The sequence below is a fragment of the Thunnus thynnus genome, chromosome 7 (assembly GCF_963924715.1).
Source record: "Thunnus thynnus chromosome 7, fThuThy2.1, whole genome shotgun sequence".
In the NCBI taxonomy this organism is placed as follows: Eukaryota; Metazoa; Chordata; class Actinopteri; order Scombriformes; family Scombridae; genus Thunnus; species Thunnus thynnus.
This window is the reverse complement of record NC_089523.1, coordinates 33,844,247-33,871,123: the sequence shown is the minus strand read 5'-3', so window position 1 is coordinate 33,871,123 and position 26,877 is coordinate 33,844,247. Positions and strand designations below refer to the sequence as shown.

At 40.0% G+C, this 26,877-nt stretch overlaps 1 protein-coding gene across 2 annotated transcripts in view; it reads right to left on the bottom strand.

Moving 5' to 3' along the window:
• Positions 1-26,877, bottom strand: part of LOC137186589 (tumor necrosis factor alpha-induced protein 2-like) — a 64,566-nt gene that overhangs the window by 33,491 nt on the left and 4,198 nt on the right. Inside the window, exons 1-3 of one of the 2 annotated variants that reach the window (XM_067595632.1) lie at positions 20,678-20,884; positions 1,927-2,442; positions 1,008-1,246 (exon numbers count right to left, since the gene is read on the bottom strand). In XM_067595632.1, the coding sequence (XP_067451733.1) occupies positions 1,008-1,246; positions 1,927-2,405 (718 nt within the window). In that variant the 5' untranslated portion in view covers positions 2,406-2,442; positions 20,678-20,884. Of the gene's footprint in view, positions 1-1,007; positions 1,247-1,926; positions 2,443-20,677; positions 20,885-26,877 lie in introns of those variants that run through there. The other variant, XM_067595633.1, reaches the window with a different exon arrangement.

Sequence of the window (26,877 nt, the reverse complement as noted above, 5' to 3'; positions counted from 1 at the left end):
TATTTTTACTTGTAATGGTATTGCATTGTTGTATTTCTACTTTTACTTCAGTAAAAGATCTCAGTTCTTCTTCCACCACTGATGGTGAGAACATGAACCTCAGCGTCCAGACGGAGACGTTTGTTACGTCTTATTTCCCGTCTCTCTCTCTCTCTCCTCGCGTTTCCTGTCCTCTCTCTTCTATCGTCTCAATAAGTATTTAACGCCTCCCAAGAGAGGGAACGAACTCCCCAAAACTTCAAGAATACAACGCTCTATGTAAGAAAAACATCTAAACACTTTCAGTTCCCTTCAAACAATCTCAGTTTTCATCATTGAATGGAGGCAGCTCCGGTGTTTAAGTAACAAAATTCAAACGCTGGGACGTCAACGGTGGCTCGGAGGCTTAGACGTGTATCACATGACCCACAACGTTTCCAGCTCAAATCCATCTGGAGATCTCTGTCGCATCGTCATTTTAACTCTTTCTCTTTCTCTCCCTGCACATTTCCTGACTGCTTCTCAACTGTTTACTGCTAATAATCAAACATAGTTGACACATCTATATGATTGAAACAAGCCAGTGTCATCATCAGGGTCAAACCCCCGGAAGAAAAGTTTGTTTTTCAGGGTCAAAGTTTTTCCTCAGCTGAGTGAGTTTCTCCAATAAAAGATCAACAACAGCCTCCTTTACTGAACATAACTTTTTTCAGTTTTGTAGAACAAAGAGATGACACAAGTAGAAGTCTAAAAAATGTGACAAAAACTATAAAAATCATAATGTTAGTTCTGAAACGTACAACAGACGATCACAAATGAAGCTTGAGCCACTTCAGGCAGGCTTCTTGAGCCCCCTGTCATGTGACATACTCCTCTTACTGCAACATATATCCAACGCAGCCTCTGCACTTGTATTGTAGATGTCAGTATCCAGGTTTCCGTCCAAATGTATCAACGATTTTAACAGAATTTCCAGGAAATCAGTAAAAGAAAATGTGAATGTTTGCTCTGTATGCATCTGTTCTTACCTGACAGCGGCTCTCTGGGTTTGACCTCCTCCACCACCTCCTCCTTCACCGGCTGCTCCTCAGGGCCCTGGGACGAGTGGTCAGCCATGGACTCCCTCTTCAGCTTCCCCAGACCCACCATCTTCATGAAGGACAGGCGGCGGCTGGTGGTGTCGCACTCACTCTCCGAACAGTTCAGCTCGCCATTGGTGAGCGACTCCTTACGGGAGCTGAGGGTGTCGCGATATTTCCCCGCAAATCTGGGAGGGACCGGAAGGAAAGAATGAAAGTGAATCCCATTATCCCACTTCAGCTCCACAAACTCCCATCACCCCACTTTACCACTTCAGCTCCACAAACTCCCATCACCCCACTTTACCACTTTACTTCCATAAACTCATATCATCCCACTTTACCACTTTAGCTCCACAAACCCCCATCACCCCACTTTACCACTTTACTTCCATAAACTCATATCATCCCACTTTACCACTTTAGCTCCACAAACCCCCATCATCCCACTTTACCTTTACAAACTCCCATCATCCCACTTTACCTTTACAAACTTCCATGATCCCACTTTAGCTCCACAAACTCCCATCATCCCATTTTACCACTTTACTTCCATAAACTCTATCATCCCACTTTACTTAAAAATCCCATCTTCCCACTTTAACTCAACAAACTCCACTGATCCTTATTTACCTTGACAAACTCCACTCCCACTTTACCTCGAATCCTCCACAATATCTCTAAACCTGACCTTTTATCCCACTTTACCTCAACAAACCCCTGATCCCTCTATACATTGATACATTACCTTCTCTAATGCCCTGAGTCCTCTTGTCCCTCTTTACCTTGACAAAGCCCCATAATCCCTCCTGCCCTTACAAAACAGCGTTTGTCCCTCTTTACCCTAACACATTTTGCCCCTGTTTACCTGAGCAGACTTCCTTCAGAGCTTCTCCTCCCCCTCTTCTTCTTCTCTGCAGGTGAGGGCGTTCCCTGTGACCCCTGCGGAGAGGGCGTAGCGCTTCCTTTGCTCCTCCCCGACACCCTCAGGTTCTTCCCCAGCTTTCCCAGCGTCTTCAGCGGGGACGTGAACTTGAAGGAACCCTTCCCTGACCCTCCTCCTCCTCCTCCTTTCCCCTTCTTCCCCTCATTGGCCTCGTTCTCATCCTCCTCGTCCTCAAACGGGTTGCGGTCTCTGGGCACGTCGCCGTCAAGGAGCGAGCTGCCGGGCGACCAGTGGTTGCCGTGGCCCCCGTTGTCATGGATGCTGTCATCGTCATTGTCGAAGGGGTTGTGGTGGTGGTGGTGGGGGGTGATGTTGAGGCTCATCCTGCGCAGGATCAAGGCGTTCTCTAGTGTTGGACCACCGCCTTTCAGGCGTACTGGGAGGTTTTTGAGGATGGGCATGATGGAGCTGGGGGAGGGGGGGCAGGGAGGGAGGAACCTGGGGGAGAGAAGGACACGTGTAAGGTACTTTAGGCAACCAAATAAAACAAATGTTCCCATTAAACTGCTCGGCAACAAATATTTTAGATAAAATTCCAAACTTCAAGTTAAATTATCCAAAAACAAACAAACACTTCCATCCATTCTGTCTGCTGATGAAGACCATGTGATGTGGTTAAATGCCCAAAAAATACTAGAAACTGGACCTTGAGTTAAGATTATGTGGTTATATATAGCGTTTCCGAATTAACTTTCATGCTCAAGACTTCTGACATTTTTTAGTTTTCCATTTATCAGACATACAGGATGACCATCGCTCCACTTGGATAAATGTTTGTAACGTTTTGGAAGCATCAATGAGTCCAAACACTCAGATTTATTCAGTGTTTCAGTTTATTTTGAGCTTTTAATCTATCAGAGTTTCATCAGCGTGTACCTTCTGATGAAGCTCTGATAGACGTCTGATCTCATACATGAAATAAAATGGAAAAAACAAAACAGACAATCTAAAATGTAAAAAAAATCAAAAAAACAAATGTTGCTGTGTTCATATCTGTGTTTCCTGTCTGCAATAATCTCCCTCTGGGACGCTAAAGACTAAATATCTAAATTATATCATATTTAACTCCCATCCTGTTCCCTTATCTTGTTTTATTTTGCTTGTTTGTTTTCTTTTTTCTTCCTGTCTTCCGTCTATCTTACTGTTAAACATGATTTTAATCTATTTTTAAATCATAATATACAGTATTTATAGATATTTTTTCTTTTCTCTTGCAGCAACGTTTTAAATGTTGTTGATATTGAAATAACTGACGTTATACCATTAACAGCACTTTTATATGTGCAGTAAAAAGTTTGAAATGTCCCTTTAATTTCTTTTGTGCCTTTTGTTGTTTTGTTTGTTTGTTTGTTTGTGTGTGTGTTTTTTTGTGTTTGACATTCATTCTGTGGTTTTCCAACATTAAAAAATAAAGGTTAGTTTATAAATTAAATTATTACTGACTAATGGATCGATTAAAATAAGAAATAAAATGACATTGACACCATTAATTACATTTTTTAAATTAACGAATTGAAATCATTTCATATTTTTTTTATTGTTTAATTGATAAGTTATTTGTTTTTCACCAGCTGACTGTTCTGCTAATCGTGTCATTTAATCATTTAATTTCCTTTTTTAATGTATAATTTAATTGGAAATGTTTTACACCTGTTGTGTTCTCTGCCATCTGTGACTGAACTCAAGTCAGTTACACTTTATGACGGCTGGTCTGATAATGTGGTGTTGACGGTTACCATGGAAACACATCCGTCTCCTCCTGCGAGAGATGCCCGGGTCAGTTTAGGATGAGGACAGAGGAGGAGTCCCTCGTTTCCTTTTCTGTTTGTTTTATATTCCTCACAGGTTATATAACATTTCACCCACCTGTCCATCACCACCCAGTTATACTGCAAACAGTTAATCCAGGAAGATAAAACTGATGTGATCACACCCTTTGTAACCATCTGCTGAGTTGTAAAACTGCTGTAAAACCGCCCAAATAGTTAAACTCCAGTAGAATAAAGTTTGTTTTATTGTGTTTATGACACTATAATACCATTGGTGGAGTCGACTATTAAACACAGTCTAGTTTTACATGATGTGGAACAAGTTGATTATTCTAGTATTGATTAAATTAGACCTGCAAAGATAAGTTAATTAATCGATTAACAGAAACTGAATATGCATCTACTTTGATAGTTGATTAATTGTGGAAAAAGTTTGAATTCATGTTAATAGATCAGCTTTCAGACCCACAAAGCAAAGTTGTGATTATTAGTGAAGAATGTTAATAAGTTAATAAGCTGATCAGACTGATCAGTTCAACATCAGAGCTCTTAAAGTGTTTCATGAAGCTGCTGCAGCGCAAAGTAGCTAGCAGAGCTAACTGAGCTAAGTGAGCTAACTGAGCTAGCAGAGCTAACTGAGCTAACTGGGCTAACTGGGCTAACTGAGCTAACTGAGCTAGCAGAGCTAACTGAGCTAACTGGGCTAACTGAGCTAACTGAGCTAACTGAGCTAGTTAATGGTGCAGAAACCCAGAAATAATTTGGTAGCTTTTTATTTAATTCATCAATCTCCATGATTTAATGTATTTTAATCATAATAAAACTGTAATTTAAGCTAATAAATACAGTGAACACATGATGCTGTGAAAGTGGAAACGTTTTAGCACCAAGCTAACAGAGATCAGCTGACCATCAGCCCCGTGTGGGCAGATCTGTCGGGCTCCTGCGGTACCTCATCAGTGAGGTACCGCTTTCATGGAGAATTTGCTCACTCAAGGACACCTGGAATATTTTCAAGGACCCCTAAAACATCCCCAATGACTCCTAAGGAAAATGCTGCTCTCTGATTGGCTGGCAGGTGTCTGGTGAAAGCATCCATGTGCTCATGTCAAACATAGTTCAGGTCAGCTGCTCTAAATCAGCGCTGAAGGTGTGTTAACCTGCAGGTAACCATGGCGACAGTGCTGATGCTGTAGGCCCATGTATGTACAGATGCAGCCACTCCCAGTTATAAACCAGCTGATGCCACACAGCCATAAACCAGTAAGACACAAGCTCATAAACTGGTCAAACATTAACGCAGGCAGCTGGAGGTTTTTACTGAGCTGTAATGATTCATGGAGACGTTCTTAATGTTTAAATACGAAGTCACTTTGCTTGTTTCCTCTGAACTTTAACTCTCATTATCTCATGACAACTTTCAGTGTGCAAACATTGATAAGAGACTCAGGTACAAACTGATCTGAGAGCAGCTTCACATCCAAAATCTTATCTGGATTCATATGAAACTGTGTGGAAACATTTAAATATTTTTAACTGCAGCTGAGACACAGATCTCTTCACAATGAAAACATTCAGTAGAAATAGAATTAAAACTGAAATAAAACAGAAAAGAGTTTAGTAAAATGAGGGAACGTGGGTAGAAAATGCAATCTCCTACAGAGAGTGATGCATTCTGGGTTGTTTGTAGCATTAATGTTGCTAGGCTAGCAAGTTTCTTCCAGTGAGTCTGTTAGCGTCAGTCAGACTAAATGTGTTCACACGAGAATCCATCTTCTTTAAGTTACACGTTTGTGTCTGAACCAATCAGCTTCCTGTGAGCATTCTCACATGATCTTGTGACGGTTCATCCAATCACCTGCCAAGTATTGTTTTGAACGCGCCTGCATGGACGACTTCTCAGACGGTTCTGTGTAACAAACCATCTAAAGCGTGTTAGTCAGACAGCGGAGGGAGACTCGCTGCTGCTTCCTCCGTTACTGTGTGTCGTCCCGCTGTCGCCTTTTTAATGACATACAGCTGCGGTGGACAAATACCTGGCTCATGGGCCAAATCTGCCCCTCTAACAAAAAATGTTGGGCCCTCCTAAGAAAGCTGAAGTTTGTATTTTCATAATTTACATCAAGACTTTTACATAACTTTTCACAAATTTACTGTAGAGAACAAATGAAAGTAAAGACGTGTGTGAGTGTGTTACTGCTCCCACAGCAGGAGACGCATCCTCATCATCCTTTCATGTGTCAATTCTTAATTCCTTCAGCCTATTGGACCAGAACATTATAAATAAAACATACTCTATATTCACTTATGAGTCATTTTTAGCTAAATGAGTATCATCTGCCATCAGATACAATCCTAAACTGTTAAATCATCTTTATTTTTAAATGAACTGTTACGGCTGTGGTGTTGTGGATGTGTGTGTTTCCCCTCGCCGCCTCCCTACTGGTGGATCATACTGGTGGTGAATAAGACATGGAGACCTGGAGCCAGTTGGCAGCATGTGTGACAGTTAACCAGTGCTTCCAGTGCTCGTGTACTGGGATCAGTAGGATGGTGATTGTTTTTAACTTTAGCTTAACGTAATTTACGTTTGTCCGTTGGTGGACCGGCCTCTTCCTTTCAAAGAAGAAGTCGGTTTTCCGTCGGTGTTATTGGAAATTCCTGCGAAACACTGATCTTTTGTTTATATTGTAAATAAATTCTTTATTTCATTCACATCTGTTTCCCTCTCTTCCTTTTCCTCGGGTTAATTTTTATCGTTACTTCCCTCATCCTCTGGACGTAACAGAATTAAAAGAAATAAACAAAACATATAGGCCTGAGTTTCCACTGTGTTGTTTAAAAGGCTCGTTAATGAAAAGTAGTGAAGAAGAAACTGTCCTGCGGTTGAACCTGAACGCTGATGTACATGATGAGTTTATGAAACGTAAAACAGAAGAAGAAGAACCAAACTCACACACAAGAGCTTCTTCACAGTTCAGGTCAGAAAGATCCAGGTTACAGTGGAAAAGAGCTAACTATGGACTGTTTCCATGGTTACGAAAAACAGTTTGTAACAAAAGTGAGCGATGTTGATTAAGTGTGTGTGTGTGTGTGTGTGTCTATTTCTGGCAGCAGCAGTGTGTCCTGAGCTGGTGAGACTGGAAACCAACAACATGAACAACATCCGCTCCCAGTCCACCTCTCTCTCTCTCTCACACACACACACACACACACACACACACACACACACACACGCCCAGCGGGCAGGGTGAAGTGGGAAGTGATTCAGCGGTGTTGGTTCCATAAATACCCAGCAGCCCCAGCGGCAGGCTCAGGAAGCCCACGGCGGTGCTGTTTTCTTCAAGAGGGTCGCAGGGCATCGCGGAAGCTTCTGGACACAAACAATAGGAGCGGAAAGGACAGCGATAGTGTGACGGACAGAGCCGAGGACTCCTGGGCCTCTGCTGACCGCCGCCGGGCGCGGTCCAGGCTCCGCCTCCAAACATCCAGAACCAGAGTGGTTTTAATCAAAGGTGGCAGCGAGAGAGAGGACGAGCAGCTCTCCTCTGTCCTTCAGTTTCACGTGTTTGTGACCTTTGACCTCAGCTGCACGTGTGTCTCATGCTGTTGTTCACACCTCGCACCATTATTGATTAACCTGCCGATCACTTTCTTAATTAATCATCTGTCAGAAAGTGTCAATAAATAGTGAAAAATGTTCATCACAATTTCCTAAAACCCAGCTGGAAACGTTCAAACAGTCCAGAACCAAAAGATTCAGTTTATCATCAAATAAAGACAAAGAAAACCAGTAAAACCAGTAAAACTCACTTCTGAGAAGCTGCAACCAGTAAATATTTGGCTTTTTTTTGCTTTCAGTCATCTTAAACCAATAATCAATTATTAAAATAGTTGCAGATCAACTAATCAACTGATTGTTTCAGCACTAACTGAGTGTGAGAATGTTTTAAGGATGCGTTTCATCCTTAATAAAAAGCTTCTGCTGTTTTATTTGTGGTTTATTTGTGGTTCATTGTGGTTTTTTTTTAACTTCATGTTTGAATCAGTCCTGCAGTGATTCAACGACTCGTTCACAGAGTTTCTGGACTTACTGACAAATTAAAAACAGAAGAATCTGAGCAGCGGAGGTGGAGATATCCTGGATCCTACGTTTCCCATGAGGCAACTGGATAATAATACTGAATATGTTTTTGTTCTGACAGAAAAAGACATTTGAAAGCATCACTTTAGACTCTGATAACTGTCGAGAGGACGTTTTTCATTCATGACATTTTACAAACTAAATGATTCATTTAAAAAAGACTTCAACAGCCTGTTTCTCTTCACCCATGTGCATCTTCATCTGCTGCAACAGTTTTCATGTTTCTGTAACATCAGTCAGTTAAAATCGAATCCGTCTCTAAAGTATCTGATGAGCTTCGATAAGTGTTTTCTAACCTCCACATTCCTGCAGCAGAGAGTCATCTCTGAAGAAAAGAACTTATGATGAAATGATTTATCTTGAAGTGATGTTATCTGTCGTCCTGCTCGGATGCCGTCTGACGCTGAGCGGTTCGAGCGGTTTGTGCGGTTTGGTGTAAACAGTCAAAACCACCAAATCTGAGTCTAAATGACCTCTAAACACTGACGCTGTCGATGCAGCCGCAAGCTAAAGCTCTGCTAGAACTCATTAAACTCATTCATTAAACTGTGCTGTTGGATCTTTGAGAAACATCATCACATCTGTCAGAAACTTCACTGATTCAATCATCTTGTTTCTGTTGTTTCATCTACTTGCTCGTGTATAACATGTTAAATGTTTATGTATCTCAGTTCAGCTTCGTCGTCCTTGTTTCTGGCTTGTTTGTGTTTGTGTATCTTCCATCGAGAGCCACTAGAAACCGGACTCAAATTCCTTGCACGCGTAAACATACTTGGCCGGTAAAACTGATCGTGATCCTGATTGTGAATCTGTTTTAACATCTCTGCAGCTCAGCTGAATCCTGGAAGACGTTCAGTCATTTCACTACTTCCAGAGAGCAGATGAAGCAGTTTTTCTTCTCTGCTGAGTGTGTTTCTGCAGATAAAACTCACTGAAAACATCACGAGTCCAACAGTTTAATCATCTCGGACTTTCACTTGAATTTGGACCATTTAGGACTCGTTGCCTGCGTCGGCTAGGTTGGTTAGGTTTAGGCTCGGAGAGCGAGAAGGTCAGCGACTTCTAGACAAACCGAACACGCAGAAGTGATTCAAAGGTTGCAGGTTCGAGTCCCAACAAATAGACCAGCTCCTCTGACTGACTCGTCCTTCATCACAAACATGTTTCCATCAGAATTAAAATTAAATATCCGCCTGACTGTGACACGTTCACTGTCATCACGTGAACTCTGAGAAACATGCGCTACAAGACGAGACTTAAAGGACGAGTTCACAATATTTCAAGTGTGTCTTAAACCAACAGTCAGTCATCAAATGAACATTAAAGCTGTTTTTCTTGCTGTAATCATTCCTCCTGTTCATACTGACCATTAGAAGATCCCTTCATAATGACCTTACAATGCAAAAAATGTATTTCAAAGTTTATCTGAAGCTAATATGAAGCTTCAGCGTTCAAATGAGTCATATCAAGTAGATATCTTTCAACGTTACAGTCTTTTTAGTGCCAAAGTCCCTCTTTTTGTTACTATACTTCCACCTGCAGCTCAACAGGGAAACACTGTCCGAGGAAACACAAAGAGGGAATTTGATGCTAAAAAGACTGTAAATGTGTCAGATATCCACTTGATATGACTAACTCAGACTGCTGAAGCTGAATAGAAGCTTCACACACACTTTTAAATGACTGTGTGGACACACTGTGGATTTTATCCTCCATCACTAACATTGAAAACACATTTGAAGGATCTTTTAATATCCAGTATGAACAGGAGGAATGATTACAGACACCTGACTGCTGGTTTAACACACATTTGAATAATTGTGAACCTGTTCTTTAGAGTAAAGTCTGCAGAAAGGACTAAATATATGAACCAGACCATCAGCTGAGCGTTTAGGAACATGCAGGAAGAATAAAAGCATCATTCACTCACATCATCAGCTGCTAAAAATAAATAAATAAAAGAATAAACAAAGAGGAAAGTTTAAAATCTGTAAGTGTAAATATGTTTTATCCCTCGGAGAGTCTTCAGCTCTTCACCTTCACGTGATCTTCAACATTTAAACATTGTGTGAAGGTAAAGAGGTTGCGACCTTTCAGCGTCACAAAACACAAACAGGAAACCAGGAAGAGAAGCAGATATCCAATCAGAGGGCAGCACAGACCTCAGCCTTGACCCTCTGTATGGGTGGACAGTCAGCATATATGTGTGTGTGTGTGTGTGTGTGTTTCATGACTAATGGTTGTGCAGATAGTCAGCTGATGTATGTCTGCTAAAGGAAACAGTCAAGAACAGTCAGTCCACCCAAAAATAAAAACAGGAATCATTTAATGAATGATCGCTGACTTCCTGCTCAAAATTTATCATCATTTCCTTTTTTCTTTTTAATCTCTATTTCATGACAAACTGCTGCCACAGGGCACCAACACAGTCAGAAGAGTCTCCCCCGGGGGGGGGGGGGGGGGGGGGCCGAGAGTTGAAGGTGAAGCGAAGATAAAGTATGAGGTGAAGAAGAGTCAAAAGTCCTTCTGGGAGTCATAACTCACGTCAGATCTGAAGAAACAGACGTGAAACACATATCGATGACATTCAGTGTGACTTACACTTCCTGAGGATCATTATTATTATCTCTGACGTCCATCACCAGTAAACCACCAGTAAACCACCAGTAAACCACCAGTAAACCACTAGTAAACCACCAGTAAACCACCAGTAAACCACCAGTAAACCACTAGTAAACCACCAGTAAACCACCAGTAAACCACCAGTAAACCACCAGTAAACCACCATGAACCCACTTAGAAACCAGAGAAAACCTGCCTGAGAATCATCACATGATGAAGTTTTGTTCAGTGATCAGTGATCGTTGTCTGAACATCATGTTACACTGCAGACAAGAACCGCTAACAGCTGATTCACACGACTTTTAACGGAGACTGTTTAACAAAAACTTGACGTTTGTTACTTGAACGCATCTCGAGAGTCGTTAGTTGACTTTTCTCCTGAAGTCTTTATGTCCACAATCTTGTAGCTTTGAGCCGGATGTCGTCTAATACAGTTCTAATACAGAGAGTTTCATGTTGATCCAAGATTTGAACTGTCAGTCAAAAACATCATCTATAAGAACATGAATCAGACTAATTCCTTCCACTCAATCACCAGTAAACCTCCATAAAACCAGTAGAACTTGTCTGAGAATACACTGCAGACAGGAGCTGCTAACAGCAGCACATCTGATGCTTTTATTTTCCGTCTATATGTTGCTGTCAGCGTGTTTCCACCCCGCAGTGTTCACTATTGATTACACCTATCAGCTGAGCCTAAAGGACAACATGCTGGACTTGTGTTTAAACAGCAGCAGAGATTCAAAGGTTGCAGGTTCGAGTCCCAACAGATAGACCAGCTCCTCTGACTGACTCGTCCTTCATCACAAACATGTTTCCATCAGAATTAAAATTAAATATCCGCCTGGCTGTGACACGTTCACTGTCATCACGTGGAAACATGCGCTACAAGACCAGACTTAAAGGACGAGTTCACAATTTTCACAATGTTTTTCTTGCTGTAATCATTCCTCCTGTTCATACCTGCAGCTCAACAGGGAAACACTGTCCGAGGAAACACAAAGAGGGAATTTGATGCTAAAAAGACTGTAAATGTGTCAGATATCCACTTGATATGACTAACTCAGACTGATGAAGCTGAATAGAAGCTTCACACAGACTTTTAAATGCAGATTTGTATCAATAACAAAACTGTTCTGGATCATTAACACTAATTATGACGTTCACCCTCAGAGCCTGAAACTAATTTATACAAACAGAAACATGTCTGTGCAGCGTCGGCCCACGGTTGAACCTGACCTCTGACCCCTGCTGTAATCCATCTCAGTATGTTACTGTACTGACATTTAAGAAAAATATAAAACATCACCGGTCTTCATACTGCAGGAATCAGTCAGACGAAGAGTGTCGGTCCTGCTGTTCTTCACTGACTGGAAATGTATGAATTTTGTGTTAAAATAAGAAATAAAATGAAAAAAAGTCTCATTCAGTGACACAATATATGAATGACACTGTCTCATTAATCAGCTGAGGACTGACGGGCTGTTCACAGTTCACACGGATGATTTCTGTTTAAATAAATAAATAAATAAATTCAAAACCAGATTATTCGTCTCTTTACAGATAAATCTGTTTCTTCCTTCAATGAAACTGCAACTGAAAAAAAACAGTGAAGTTCAAGTAGAGAACGAAGACAACTTGTCCTCCGCGGAGGGATCGAGGCATTTAAAAGATGAACTCACACACACACACACACACACACACACACACACACACACACAGCATCTGTGTTGTGTTTACACACTGTGACTGTCTCTGGTCAGACGGGAACACAGAGTGTCTCAGACAGCGGACGTGGAATTTTACTGGGAATCTGCAGGAATGATAAGTGGACGGTTTGATGTAGAAACATCTCTCGACAGGCTGCTCGACGTCAGAGAGGCTGCAGTTTCCCACAGAGCTGCACACTGAGCTGATTAATGATTTAGACTTTTTTATTCCCAGAGTTTCAACTCGTTTCAAGGAAATAAGATCCTCGTGTTAACGGACGTCTCATTAAAGCAGCACTTCAGTGATTTAATATTACAACTAGAGACAGATTCAAAAGCAGAACGATGAAGCTCAGAGCAGCAGAGAAACATCCTGATCTTACTCCTACATTTCCCATAATGCAACTGGGCAGCGTCTTTCATTAAAGCCTGATTAACAGTTTTCTGTTCATGTGAAAGTTGATTTATTGCGTGTTGATGTTCAGTCAAGGATTATATTATGTAATTACTCCGATTTCTGCTTTCTGTTTGTTGCATTTTGGAAAAAAAAACTTTCTTTGTAAGATCGAGATGTTCAGATGATCGATCTCATGTCTGAGAGCTGGAGCCAGGAATTGGTTATAGCTTAGCTTAGACTGGAAGCAGGAGGAAACAATTAGCCAAAAGTTCAAAACACACATGCAAACACCTCAAAGTGTGTGATCAGACAGAACGGAGAGACGCAAGAAGATACAAACTCATCCGTATGATAAAAATGTTTTAAAGGACCAGTGTGCAGGATTTCATGGCATCTAGCAACTGAATACTGAATATCCCTCCTCCCGCCTCCCAAGCATGTAGGAGAACCTACAGCGGAAACATGAGACCCTCTCTAGAGCCGGTGTTTGGTTTGTCTGCTCTGGGCTCCTGTAGAAACATGGCGGGCTCCGTGGAAGAGGATGTATGTATGTTTTATATTATTATATTTTCATGTCTGGACAGTGTGTCGCTCCTCCTTCCTGTAAATCACTGACAGTGACACCTGAACAGAGTAAATCTACTTCACGTCATATTTCTCAGTCTGAGGACGGTCGTGTGTCTCTATAAGACCCATCAGAGTAGATGATTGATGAGGCCGAGCTGCTCTGATAAAGAACAACTTTAGTGGCTCCAAAGTCCCATCAGCCACCTCTCTCTCTAACGTCTCGTCTCACAGTTTAAAGCGATAGCGTCTCCGCTGGTCCGTGATGATTGATTATCTGATTATCACAGTCCAGAGGCTGCTGTCAGCATCAGGAGGGAGACTGGAGCTAAATCCCAAACTCTGTCAGGATATGTTTGTGAAATTAGAGGAAGGAAAAGATTATTATTAGATAACTTGAGCTAAAATTAGAAGACTTTACTGTTAAATAACTTCAAACAAGCTGCTCGGCGGCGTAACTCTGATCCAAACAGCCGACGGCGTCAGTCGTGTCTGTCAGTATGGCGGCCGCAGTCAGAACTGAAGGTCACATGACGCATGCTGGCCCAGAAGTACACCCTAAACATCACTGGGTTAAAGCTTCACCCAGTTTGGGTCAATGGGTCAGTTTCTTCTGTCCCAGTCAGGTCTGTTTCCCTCTGAAAGCTTTTTCATTTATGCACAGTTAACATTCAGGACATGTACAGGACGGACTTCACTGCTCACTTTTACATCCCATAATAATAAACAGCAGGTTGCATAAGTCTGCCTGCAGGCGGAGGACAGTCACATGGAGAAGTCTGAGAGTGAAACCATGAGGACACCAGTATAACACCAGTATAACTTTATGTAAAGCTGAACACTCGATCAATAAATCCTGATAACTAATAAAAATGATACTTTATTGATCCTGAAGGGACATTTAAGAGAAAACCGTCTCCTCCGAGTGAAGTCACAGTTACCCACGCTGCATCTGTCCTTCATTAAGTAAAAAACTGTTGACTCAGCATCGTTTGTGAGAGAAAACAGCTGTTCACAGAAATGTAATATTATCTTTGCCCCAAAGAGGAATGTGGGGCTGTTGGGTAAACGCCGCTGGCTGCGCGCCACATTAAACTGCAGCTGCAGCTCACACAACGCGACGCCACATTCAGACGACAGAGGGGACGTTAATGTCTAAACTTCTGAAGGTCTGGTTGTCACAAAAAATCTTTATCCTCAGAGGGAGAAACTACCCGATGACTTTAACAACATCAAAGACACCTGAAGCTGTGTGTTGTTTATTATTAAAGAGGAAATATTCTGCACATCTCCAGCTCTATATTTATATTCTGGGGCTCTACTGGAATATCTTTGCATGATTTCCAGTTAAAAACTCCTTATTTATCTTCTACTGGTCCTTTATGCAGCCCCTCAGTTCAGCCTCTGTCTGAAACAGGCCGTTTTAGTTCCTGTCTCTTTAAGGCTCCGCCCTCCTGATGAGCCCACTCTGTTCTGATTGGTCAGCTTTCAGGAAGACCATTCATGTGCGACAATCTGACGTCAACTTGTCAGCAAGGTAGAAAAAAATCAACGCAAACAAATCTTTCAGAGCAGGTTGAAGCCCTGAGTTTTGACTTGCAGGCAGCATTTCTACACACTCAAGTTTTGTAACTTTGACCATGTTTAACATCCGACATCATAACAGGATATAAATAACAGAAAACCACAAAGAGCAGAATATGTCTCCTTTAAAAGTAATATTATGTGATGTTAATGGTTGCAGAAGTAACCAGTGGCTCATTTTCTCACTGAAAATATCAGTTTTAGAGACAGTAAAGCGTTACTGTGGTTTTTATGGTTGTATTTCAGCAACTTCAGGTTCAGGTCAGAAAAACATGATGTCATGGTGAAGAAGTCTGGTTTAACCACTGGAGGAAGTTTATAGAAAACAAAAAAAAGTTTAGAAAGAAAAGGAAACAGATGATGAACTCTGGTCTGTTTCCAAATCAAACATTTTGTACATCCATTAATTCTCCTAAAAACCTTTCACTGCACTGTAGTGATGAAATCAGAACACAGTTTCCCACAAGATCACACGACACCGCCGCAGGTCAAAGGTCACCAGCAGTCATGTGAGATAGATGGGATTTTACGACCTGTGAGCGTCATCAGACAACTCAGGACGGTTGTATGATGACAGAGCTGGTTGAATAAAGTTTTAAAACACTGAGAAACACTACAACACTGAAACTTTGTCAATAACTTCACTCAAATACTCTATATAAGTTTTATAATTTCAAGCTAATTCAACCTAAAATGTCTTTTTTGTAGTTTGAAGAAAACACGAGTGATGGAAACATGATGTGTCTTTACATGTTAAAAGAAGTCACAGTTGTTTCTTTTCATAACAATAAAAACAATGCGAACCATAATGAAGGTCAGTGTTGAAATCAATCCCGACTTCCTGCACTGGTATGAGAATAAGGTCTCGCAGGACATGTAGGACTCTGATGAGCAACAGCAGCAGCTACAGCTGGAAGTTCTTCTGTGTAAAATGAAAAACTGACTCTTCAAATAAAGAAAATACAAATTTAATCTTAATTAGATTTACAATCTCAAACATCTACCTGAACAGTTCAATAAATGAACAGATGTAAATCCACCAAACAAAGACGAGGGTTTATAAGTGGGCACAGTTCTAGACACGACTCATGCTAGCAAACAGGCTAGCTTTGCCTTTGCAGCCCCGCAAACTCAACCTGCGAGCACCCAGGATACAACACAGCCTTAAAACAAGCTGCAAATACACAACATTACCAGCCTCGGTGTGTTTAATCTTTATTTAAATCGCATTATGTTGATTATATGAGCCGGGAAGAAGGGAGAAGCATGGCTGAGCTAACGTTAGCATTAGCGCCTGGATAGTTAGCATTTAGCAGCCCCCCACCATGAGAGATAAAACAGAAGTTCATGACAACAAAATGATAAACAAAACATGCAAACAACACAAACACACAGCTTACTGTGGTGTTCAGGTTTATTTTCATGTGAATTAAATGAAGGTTGTCGTTTTATTGTCAGAATGTTCAGAGGATATGTAGCTTGTGAAAAGTGGGTCCAGTATTTACTTTGGTGACTTTTAGTGGAGAAGAATTGGTCGTAATCTGCGCTCACGTTCACGTCTCCCGTTGGCGTGAACAGACTATGGACCTGCCGCTGGTCTCCTAAAGGGGCGGGGCAGTGGCGAAACCCATGTGACACAGATACAGGAAATGCCTCTTAGTGCGCCGTGGCATTAACGTAAAATTACCGTAAAATTTGAATGAATGAAACGACGACTGTAGGAAAACAACTGACACAATTATTACTGTCGATACGTTCAATATATCAATATATATATTCATTAAGTATAACTCATGGATGTATAATAAGAGCTGGATCGGGCGCCGCCGCTCAGCCTTGCAGCCAATTTTTCCCAGTGGTCACTCGCGGTATTGCAGCGAAAAATCCTCCTGCGGCCCAAAAAGCATTTGTGAGTCGGACATGATGGTGTGTTCAGGGTCATAAAGCCTGTCAGTTCTCAGGAAGGGAGTGTCTGTTCTTTTCCGTCATGACTCGGTTTTATTGCAGCTAATGATCACTGCAGTAAAACTTTAACTGGTCAAGGTCAGGTGTGTGTGTGTGTGTGTGTGTGTGTGTGTGTGTGTGTGTGTGTGTGTGTGGTTGTCATGGAGATAAACTGTGGATTAGAAAGGCATCTCAGTGTCTAAAATGTAAATATAAAGGCAGGAAGTTACAGACAGATGGCGTCGATATAAGTTGTTTTATTAAAAAACAAGTTCTAACACATTTATTTATTTTATAGATTTTGTCCGACTGTCTTCCTGTTTGCTTGGAGATTTAACGTACTTTCACCCTGATGTTTACTGTAGTTTAATAAGCCTTTAAAGGTATATATATATATTGTATAATTGTTTTATGCTGCTTTTTATTTCTGACATTTATAACTGCAGGTCCGACAACTTGCTGCAGTTTAGTTTGAGCTTTAGTACAAGTTCGTCAACATTTTGAGAAATACTTTAACGCTTCCTTCTGTGCAAAAGCCAAAGTATAAAACTGACGATTCACCGTTTAATGAGGCTGTTAAACAATCAGGACTCAGTTAAAAGGTTGATATTCCTACTTCCTGTCCATCACTGGAAGAATCTCTGTTAGTTTATCATGATGGAAACACTTTTATTGAATTATTTATTGTATTTGACCTTTTCTTTCATGGCGGTTACGTGTTACATCATGAGGAGACTCTGTTAAGTCACAGCGGTTTGATGTAAGATGTTGATCACTGAGCTTTATGTCGGGTTCAGACAACGTGTCACCGTGTCAGATTAGACAGCCGAGAGACGCACCCGACCAATCGTAGCTTGCCGTCTTTCACGACCTGTGTGATGTCACCAGAAGGCGGAGCTAGGAACAAGAATGTAAACAAACTATGGCGTCCGAAGCGATGTGTATGATGCTGGCTGTTTGGTTGCCATAGCGCCAAAAACTTCCTCTGCGTGGAAGAGCGCTCTGTTTTATGGAGAGAGACGGTAAATAAAATTCTGTCTCTCGTCTTTTTTGTCGGGACGTCGTGATGCAGCGCAGACGTCATCTGATGCTCTACATCTGTCAGCTGGTACCACGTAGTCTGAACCTGGAATAAGAGCTGCTGGACTTTTCTTTATGCTAAGCTAAGCTAAGCGTCTGCTGGCTGTAGCTTCGTATTTAGCATCATCTACATGAGACATGAGAGAAGAATCAATCTGAACGCTCTGCAAGAAAAAATGTGGGATTATTCCTTTAAACAACAACTCTTCACTTACTCAAAAAGCTGCAGAGTCCTTTATTTACAGAAAAAATGTCTAAATTCTCTGATTCCAGCTGCTTAAATGTGAAACTGAATATATTTGAGTTGTGGACAAAACAACCAAACAACTTATCAATTAATCAGTAATTAAAATATTCATTAGTTGCAGCTTTGATCTTCTATCAGGATTATCTGAGCTTGTACAGTTTGATGTAATAAAGCTCATTTATGGCTTTTTTGTTTTCTCTTAAATCTGAAGGAAATGAGAAGCGACTTTTTATCAAAGAGAAGACTTAGAGTAGTTGATCAAACCAGAACAACAACGTCAGATGAAGGAGGACGACTATGAGTCTATTTTATAATTTAAAAAACGGAGATTAAACCTGTTTGACTTGTTGATCTGTGAAAATGAAATAAAAGATATTTTAAATTGTTGGTTTTAATGTTGTTTATGTTGCATTTATGTTTGTCTTTTAAAAAGATGACTCATGACTTATTGATGGACTGTTCTTTACCAGCGTGATGAAAGTGAGATTATTAATGCGTTCAGGTCGTCAACATCACAGTTGTCCGACAGTAAAGGGGTCAAAGGTCAAAGACGTTCCTGTTCAGGACGAGAAAAAGTTCAGTCGAAAGTTTTGTCATTCCTTTTTTTCTGTCGTTCAGCAGGAAGTTAAAATGTCCGAGTCAGCAAGTGAAACCCCCCCCCCCCGAGTGGAGGAGGAGGAGGAGGAGGAGGAGGAGGAGGAGGAAGGTCAAAGCTAATTTCCCAAAGTTTGCATTTATGTCTTCATTCATTCATTCAGTTTTCTCTGCTTATTTCATTTTGTAACTTCATCCAGCAGAGTTTCAGTGTTTCTGCAGAACAAACTGACCGAGTGAAGAGAGAGGAGGAGGAGGAGGAGGAGGAGGAAGAGGAGGAGGAAGAGGAGGAGGAGGAGGAGGAGGAGGAGGAGGACAGGAAACAGGAGAAAGTGAAGAAAAGACAAAAGAGAGAGTGACAGCTGGACTTTAATCTGCTTTTTTGTTTGCAGCCTTAATTTAAAATCCCTGATGGAGTCAGTGAACGCAGCGCTGCAGTCAGTGAACGCAGCACTGCAGTCAGTGAACGCAGCACTGCAGTCAGTGAACGCAGCACTGCAGTCAGTGAACGCAGCACAGCGGCTGCAGTCAGAGATGTTTCTCTGACTGCAGGAAAACACAAAGCGTCTGCAGTCAGCTGATGTCACCTCGAACGCTCAAATATTTCACACACAAAGACTCTTCACATCTGCAGCAGAGTCACTTAAATCCAGACTGATCAGTCCGACTTCTTCTTCTTCTGGTGTTTCTGGGCAGCAGTGAAGCAGCCATGATGATATTTAGCTTCTCAAGCTTCTTAAATCATTTGAACAGAAGATTTAAAGTAGAGCTGCAACAATCAGTTGATTAATCAGCAACTATTTTTTTTATAAATTAATTGTTTGGAGTCATTTTTTAAGATAAAAAATGTCCAAATTCTCTCGTTTCAGCTTCTTAAATGTGAATATTTTCTGGTTTCTGAAGGACAGGAAGCTGAATATCTTTGTGTTGTGAACTAAACGAGACATTTGAGGACATACATATTTATATTTTGGCAGCTGACTGCTGGTTTTTGTTTCCTGTTGATCTCAGATGTTACTTCACTGAGAACAAAGTTAAAATAATCAATAACACTGATGGTTGGAAAGTAAAACCTGAGCTGTAATAAAACTCAGAGCTCCAGTTATAAATAGCAGATTCATCGATCGCTTGAATGAATCAGCAGTAATTTTGATAATCTATGAATCATTTAAATCATTCAAACATAAAAAATCAGCCTCCAGCTTCTTAAATGTGAATATTTATCACCTCAGACTTATTGTGATGAATATCTACATCCAACGATCAATAGAGAGAAAACGAGCAGCAGACTGATTGATAATCAGTATCTGCAGTATCAGTGTCTGACCTGAAGGTTGAGAAACATTCAGTTAATCTGTGACTTTTCTCGCTGCCTCGAAGACACTAAAGAGTCAAAGTCACCAGAAAACTCTGCAGTCAGAGATTCATAAAAGTTTTCATGACAGCAAATCAATAAAGAGTCTGTGAGTGTCTGCAGCTCTAATGACGTTCTGCTGATCAGCAGCAGGTCAAACTATCACATTTAAACACATCGACATGCAGCTCAGTCACTTCCATTAATACACAGCAACTATTCTGATACTCAAATCGTTGTTTGCAAAGAAAAACTGACAAAAAAAATCCCAGTTTCAGCTTCTCAGTTGTGATGATTTGATACTTTTCTCTCTTTTATATCAAAATAAACTGAATATGTTTGAGTTTTTAGATGTTAGTGAGACAACAAAGGACATTTAAAGACTTTAGAGAAGGACATTCTTACATTTTGTGATATTTTAAAGAATAATCAGCATTATTCTATAATAGAAATAATTCTTAAAATGAGGACTGTGATTCTGACTGTTAGTGTTAAAACTGAGAGGAAACCAGGAGGATCAGCTGTTTCAACCCTCTGCAATATAAAACATGAACATTTTTAACTTTTATGCTCTTTAAAACATCTCAACTCCACAGTTCTGCAGATTCAAACTGACTTATAAAAGCTTTCTGAGCTCCGTCGTCGGTCCGTGTGTCTGTACTCACAGATGGGACTCATGGTGGCGGATCAGCGGCTCAAACTGTCAACTCAACCCGGGCTGAAGCGTCACCAGCGGCGGACACAAAGTCAGATCTTCGCCGAGAGAAGCGCAGCTCCGGCCGGCTGCAGATGAAGCGGCTCTCCGGTTCCTCCGATCAGACTTCACTGAACCCGCAGAGACAAACAGCCCCGCAGCGCGATGCGTTCAGGGGCGGTCGGAAATGTCGCAATCACAGAGGGAGGGCGCGTGGAAAGGTCAGAGTGGTGATGCGTTTAAGGAGCGTTCAGCTGAGCAGGACATCTCAGCTTTATCTTGTTTTTTTGACTAAATAGAAGAAACATTTTTTTTATCCTGAAATTATTTCATAGTGTGACATAATATAACTTTATAGTTTTATTATTATACACCTCCTCATTTATTTATTATCATCATTATTTATGTTATTCTATTTTGTTTTATTAACATTTATCTATTTATTTGTGTAGTATTTTATCACTTTTACTTTGATTGTTATTTTTATTGCTTGTATTATCTTTTATTATCATAACTACTCATCTTTTATTGTTGTCTTATTCAATTAACTCTTTTTTTTTTTTGGCTTTTTACTTATTTTGGTGAACATTAGTCTCAAAATCCATATTATCCATCCTGAACGTTTGTCAGTCACTTGTAAAGCACTTTGAATTACATTTGACTTGTATGAAATGGTGCTATATGAATAAAGTTTGATTGATTGATTGATTGATAATGTGGTTCAAAATGAAATATGTATACAAAGTTAACAGCATCGTGTAACTAAAAGCTGGAATAAAAGACAAAGAAATAGTTCAATAAATATCAGATATGGAATCAATATATTGTATTGATACGGACACTCAGCTCTGAATTTTGATTTGTGAATAAATAATATTTGATGAAAATAGTGAGCAGATGAACTCCGGTGATGTAAAGTAAATATAAGGTACGTATGGACACACTTACAACCATCCGTTCAGTGGGTGAGTTACTGTAGAGTTTAACACACATGGAAACAACTTACAGAAGAACACAACGCATTAAAAACAGAATTTGATCATACGTGTTTATGCACATACATGTCAACATGCTCACTGAGCTACATGGTTCACCATATTTTCAGGGTAAGAACCAGTTTGTTCCTCTCATGTATCAGCAGACATTCAGTCACAATCATCAACTATCTGCTGGAAATTACCTTCATATTCAACTAAATTCACTAAACTGTGAATCTGTTCTGTTAGAAACATAAAGTCTCAACATGTTTATGAACATTTAAATCACAGCAGCATCTTTCACTAACCTGAAACACACACAGGACTCAGGATTTAATGCTACGCTAAGCTAACCAGCTCTCAGTGTTTAACACACACACACACACACACACACACACACACACACACACTGGAGATCTGGTGAAGGTCAAACTCTCACTTTCTATTTCAATGTCAAACTACTTCCTGTTTCTTGACTTTTAATCGCTGCTCTATAAAAAAAATGTCACTTTTCACTCAACAAGGACGTTATTAGTGTCAATATGTGTGTGTGTGTGTGTGTGTGTGTGTGTGTGTGTCTACATTCCTGTAGCTGGGAGTCATCAGTCAGCTGGTAAACACACACACATGCACCTAACAAAAGAGCTGACACAGTATTCATTAACTCTGCTTTACACACACACACACACACACACACACACACACACACACACACACAGCTGTGAGTCAGAGGTCACTGATGATCATAATTTTGAGGTCAAAGGGGAAAATAACTGACCGTTCTGCTGATTTTCTCTGTTTGTCTTCATGTTTGGATCCAAACCAACGATGAACTGATCTATTAACAAGTATTGTGTTTGTATCAAAGCTGATAAATCTGATTAAAAACTCGTCTGCTGACATGTTCCTTCATCACGATGAACAAACACACTGTAGTTTAGTCAAATCTGGATTAACAATCAGACAAAGGTTGAGTCTGTGTTGAGTTATTAACAGCAGATCTCGTTAGTTTAATATCAGGAGAATCTGACAACAATGAAAACAGGATCGCTGCTTTAACTGCTGATTCAGTTTGTTGCCGAGTCCTAAAATCTTCTTTATATGAGTAAAATAAATACTTTTTTCATCTTGTGCACACAGGATTTTTTTTTTAAATGTCTTGTTTTGGGATTTTTGGTGAATCCGTAACGTAATCATCCAATGAGGCGAGATTATTTCACCTGTTTCCAGTCAACTAGTGTTTCAATCTGTGTTTCTGTTTCAGTTTCTAGAAACTGAAACAGAAGATTTCACCTGTTTGACATGTTTCTACTGTTTCTACTGAATAAACGACTGAACGTAATGAATCAAACAACCCAAGATTACAAAAATAATTTTAATTAATTAAATATTTGTGTTTTTTTTCACCGTTGCTGGTGAATAAATTCTGATCTGTTGTTGCTTCACGGTTATGTGAGCGTGACTGTTCTGTAAAACGTTACGTTAGTTTTATTACGAAGCAGCTTCTGTATTTAACTCACCCTCACTTCACTGGATACGTCCAGCTGCAGCTAACGAGACGTGACGCCACATTCAGAAGGAACGTTAATATCCAAACTTCTGAAGGTCTGGTTGTCTGGTTGGTTTATCGTCAGAGGGAGAAACTACCTGATGACTTTAACAACATCAAAGACACCAAGACGCTGATCCGACACCTGAAGCTGTGCCTTCTTGTTTAACCGGTTTATCAGTCACCTACTTTCAAAGTCTTTCATTAAAGAGAACATATTCTGCACATTTCCAGCTCTATATTTATATTCTGGGGCTCTACTGGAATATCTTTGCATGATTACCAGTTAAAAACTCCTTATTTATCTTCTACTGGTCCTTTATGCAGCCCCTCAGTTCAGCCTCTGTCTGAAACAGGCCGTTTTAGCTCCTGTCTCTTTAAGGCCCGCCTCCTGATGAGCCCACTCTGTTCTGATTGGTCAGCTTTCAGGAAGCTTCCTCCGGCTCCGGAGGCTACGTAAACAAACTATAGTAGCAGGATTTCACTTCTTTTTCTCCTTCTTTACTCTAATATAAAGACATACGTACATGTCGGAGCGTCAGTTCGGGCAGGAAGTAACTTTACAAACGAAGCATCAGAGCAGGTTTAACCCTGACTTTTGACTTGCAGGCAGCATTTCTTTATGTGTTCACCTCAAGTTTTGGAACTTTGACCATGTTTAACATCTGTAAATCAGTAAATATTAACTCCTTACGTCCAATGGATCTGCCCGTGCTGCGTTCAAGGCTCCAGGTTTATAATATAGTGTATAAATGTGCTGCAGATCCAGAGTTTTGTTGCTTGTTTGTGTTTGAGTGAGAAAAGTATTGAAGACATGTGAAGGCTGTAGTCACTGAATGCTTTCTGTGTGAAAACAAATGTGTCACAGTTTGATGCTTAATTGTTGCTGTTGTGTCGACTGTGTGAAGAGTTTTATAACATGTGGACTCAGTATTGATCCCTGCAGGGAACCGATCAGAAAAAACTGTAAATTATTAAACTTCCAGTATATATTTATTTTAGAGTTCTTAAATTCAGAAGCTATATTCATATTTCTGTATTTCAAAAAGCTCATTTCTGATCTAAAAATACAAGAGAAGTGAAAAACTTCAAAAATCAAATTGATGCTAAAAGGAAAACGTGAATTTTCTACCTGAATTTAAGATCCCTAAAATAAATATATACTGGAAATAAAGCTTTTGAAATAACTTAAAAGTCAGAAAGATGGTTTTCAAAGTCAAATATTTCAGTTGAATATGTTCTGTGGTATTTAAGTTTCAGTATTACGTAGTAATTTCCCCTTTTTTACAGAACTTTCGTACGTCTGAATTTGTAAATTTGTACTTTTACACTTAAATTCCCTGAAATATTTCATTCGTCTCTGTGTTGTTGAACGTTCGGGGGGAAACTTGTGAGTTTCAGTTGTGAAACTGTCGTGATGAACATGTGAAGAGAAAGTCGAGCAGCTGAGTCAGCAGATGTAATAACTGAGGGCGTGTGTGGTTTTATTGGGTCACAAAAACAGAAGTCTGTACAGTCTGACTGAGGCTTTTTATTTCGCTGCCGTCAGCAGTTCATCAAAGTTTCTTTTAGAAGACGTTCAGAGAAAGAATCGAAACATAAAACACAACGTTTGAGCCACGTTAGCGGCGTCACTTTAAAGATTTAAAGAGCAAAAGTTCCTCCTGACGCTTCGAGTTTAGAGAAACAACTCAGTTCATAAAGATCCAATCAGTGAAATATTAAATATTAAAACACAGATGATGGTCTCCATCACTTACATTGAAGGAGATCTTTTAATATCAGTATGAACAGGAGGAAAACCTCTTTTCACCGACTGTAATAAATAAATAAATAAATGAATGAATGAAGCTGATTTCATGGTAAATATGAGCTTTATATACAGTGATCTCATCATAGTATGGACTGGATACGTCTCTGAGCAGCTTCGTGATTCGTCCTCCTGGTGGTCAGAGACTTTATGAATAAACTGTCGGTTTGATGAACGGCTGACAAAGAAAAATGTGTAAATAATTCTGTTGGTTCTTCTTTCAAACAGCTCTGACAAAACTGTTTACTCTGCTGTTACTCAATCCGCACACTTCTCTCATTCTCTCACATGTCGAGTGTGTTTGTATTTAACACACACACACACACACACCCACACACACACACATTCCTCTATATGAGTTCATCAGTGTTCAAACATGAATATTGTCCACTGAGTGTGAGTTTAAAACTGACAAAGTTTAGACGTAAATGATTAAAACTAATTTAAAAAGCTTTAACATGTGCTGATAAACCATTAAAACATTATTATAATCCGTTAAATAACCTTGAATCTGAAGTCAACCCCTGAATTTGCACTTAAATGCACAACATGTAATTTCAGCCGCTAGGCGTCTCAATCAAAACAATAACAACAGACGGAGTGTGATGACGGTGTGAAGTAGCAAGGGATCATGGGAGTTGTTGTCTTTGTTGTTAAATAACCAGCTTCAGTGGGATAGGATTACTCCAGTGTTCATCATTCAGGATGTTTTTACCCGCAGAGGTCTCCTCCTCTCCAGAACAAACGGACCCGGAGATTACAGGTAAAAACACTGAATAAAACTGTTTCACCTAAAAAATCAGTGTTTCTCCAACGATGTTTGGTGACCACCGGACTTCCTGGAGGGGCTGTTAGCCGAGCTGCTGCTAACGTTTGTCCAGTTTATTTCTCTGATAACTTAAGATCCAGACGTCCAATGACTAAAATCCTTCTTCCAGCTAAAAGATATAGTTAAAAACCACCTAAATTTATCATGAAAATGTGGCTTAAAACTGAATAAAAGTCCATTTATAACAGTTTGTGTGGAACAACCACAACACCGATGTATTATCTTGTATGTGTGTAAGTTACTCTTTGGTAGACGCCATTGTAGCGGACAAACACAGCGCCGCCGTATGCATCTGGTGCGTGTTTACTCTTTGGTAGAGGAGGTATGACGTCATCGACAGGCGACCAAATGAAACGGTCCGTTACTTTGATTAAATTACAGATTTCTCTGAGTTTGAACATTGTTGGAAACATTTGGGATAATGTAAGTACACAACTCAACAACATATATAACATAGGTCTAGTTGTTTTTAGACATTTTAATGTGGAATAATTACACATTATAGCTTTAAATTGAAAATAAAGGTCCTCTTAAGATACAAATGAAACACCCCAAATTAATTTTACTCCAAATCTGAGTAAACTGATTAAATAACTGAATAAAACTGAAAATATTTCAGAGCTTTAACAGACACTAAAATCCCTTCACCTCAATAACATCTTAAACTCATCGTTAATGGATTCATCAAATGTTTAAAATTAAACATTTGATGGGGACCCTTACTGACCAGAGAAAAAAACTACAGTAGAAACAGAGTTTAAAACTGACAAAGTTTAGTTCTTACATTTAAACTTAAAAACTTAAAAACTTTTAAAGTTGTCTTCTATGATACAACTGAAAACAGTTTATTGATCTAATCTCAGATATTCAACATGTTCAGACGCTGTTTTCATAGACTTGTTTTTTTACTGACTAGCTCTGTGTGAGAGCAGCTTTCTGGACGTCTACATGTATGAGATCAGACTGGATGTGAGTCTTATCGTTCCTGAAACAGGAAGCAGAGTCT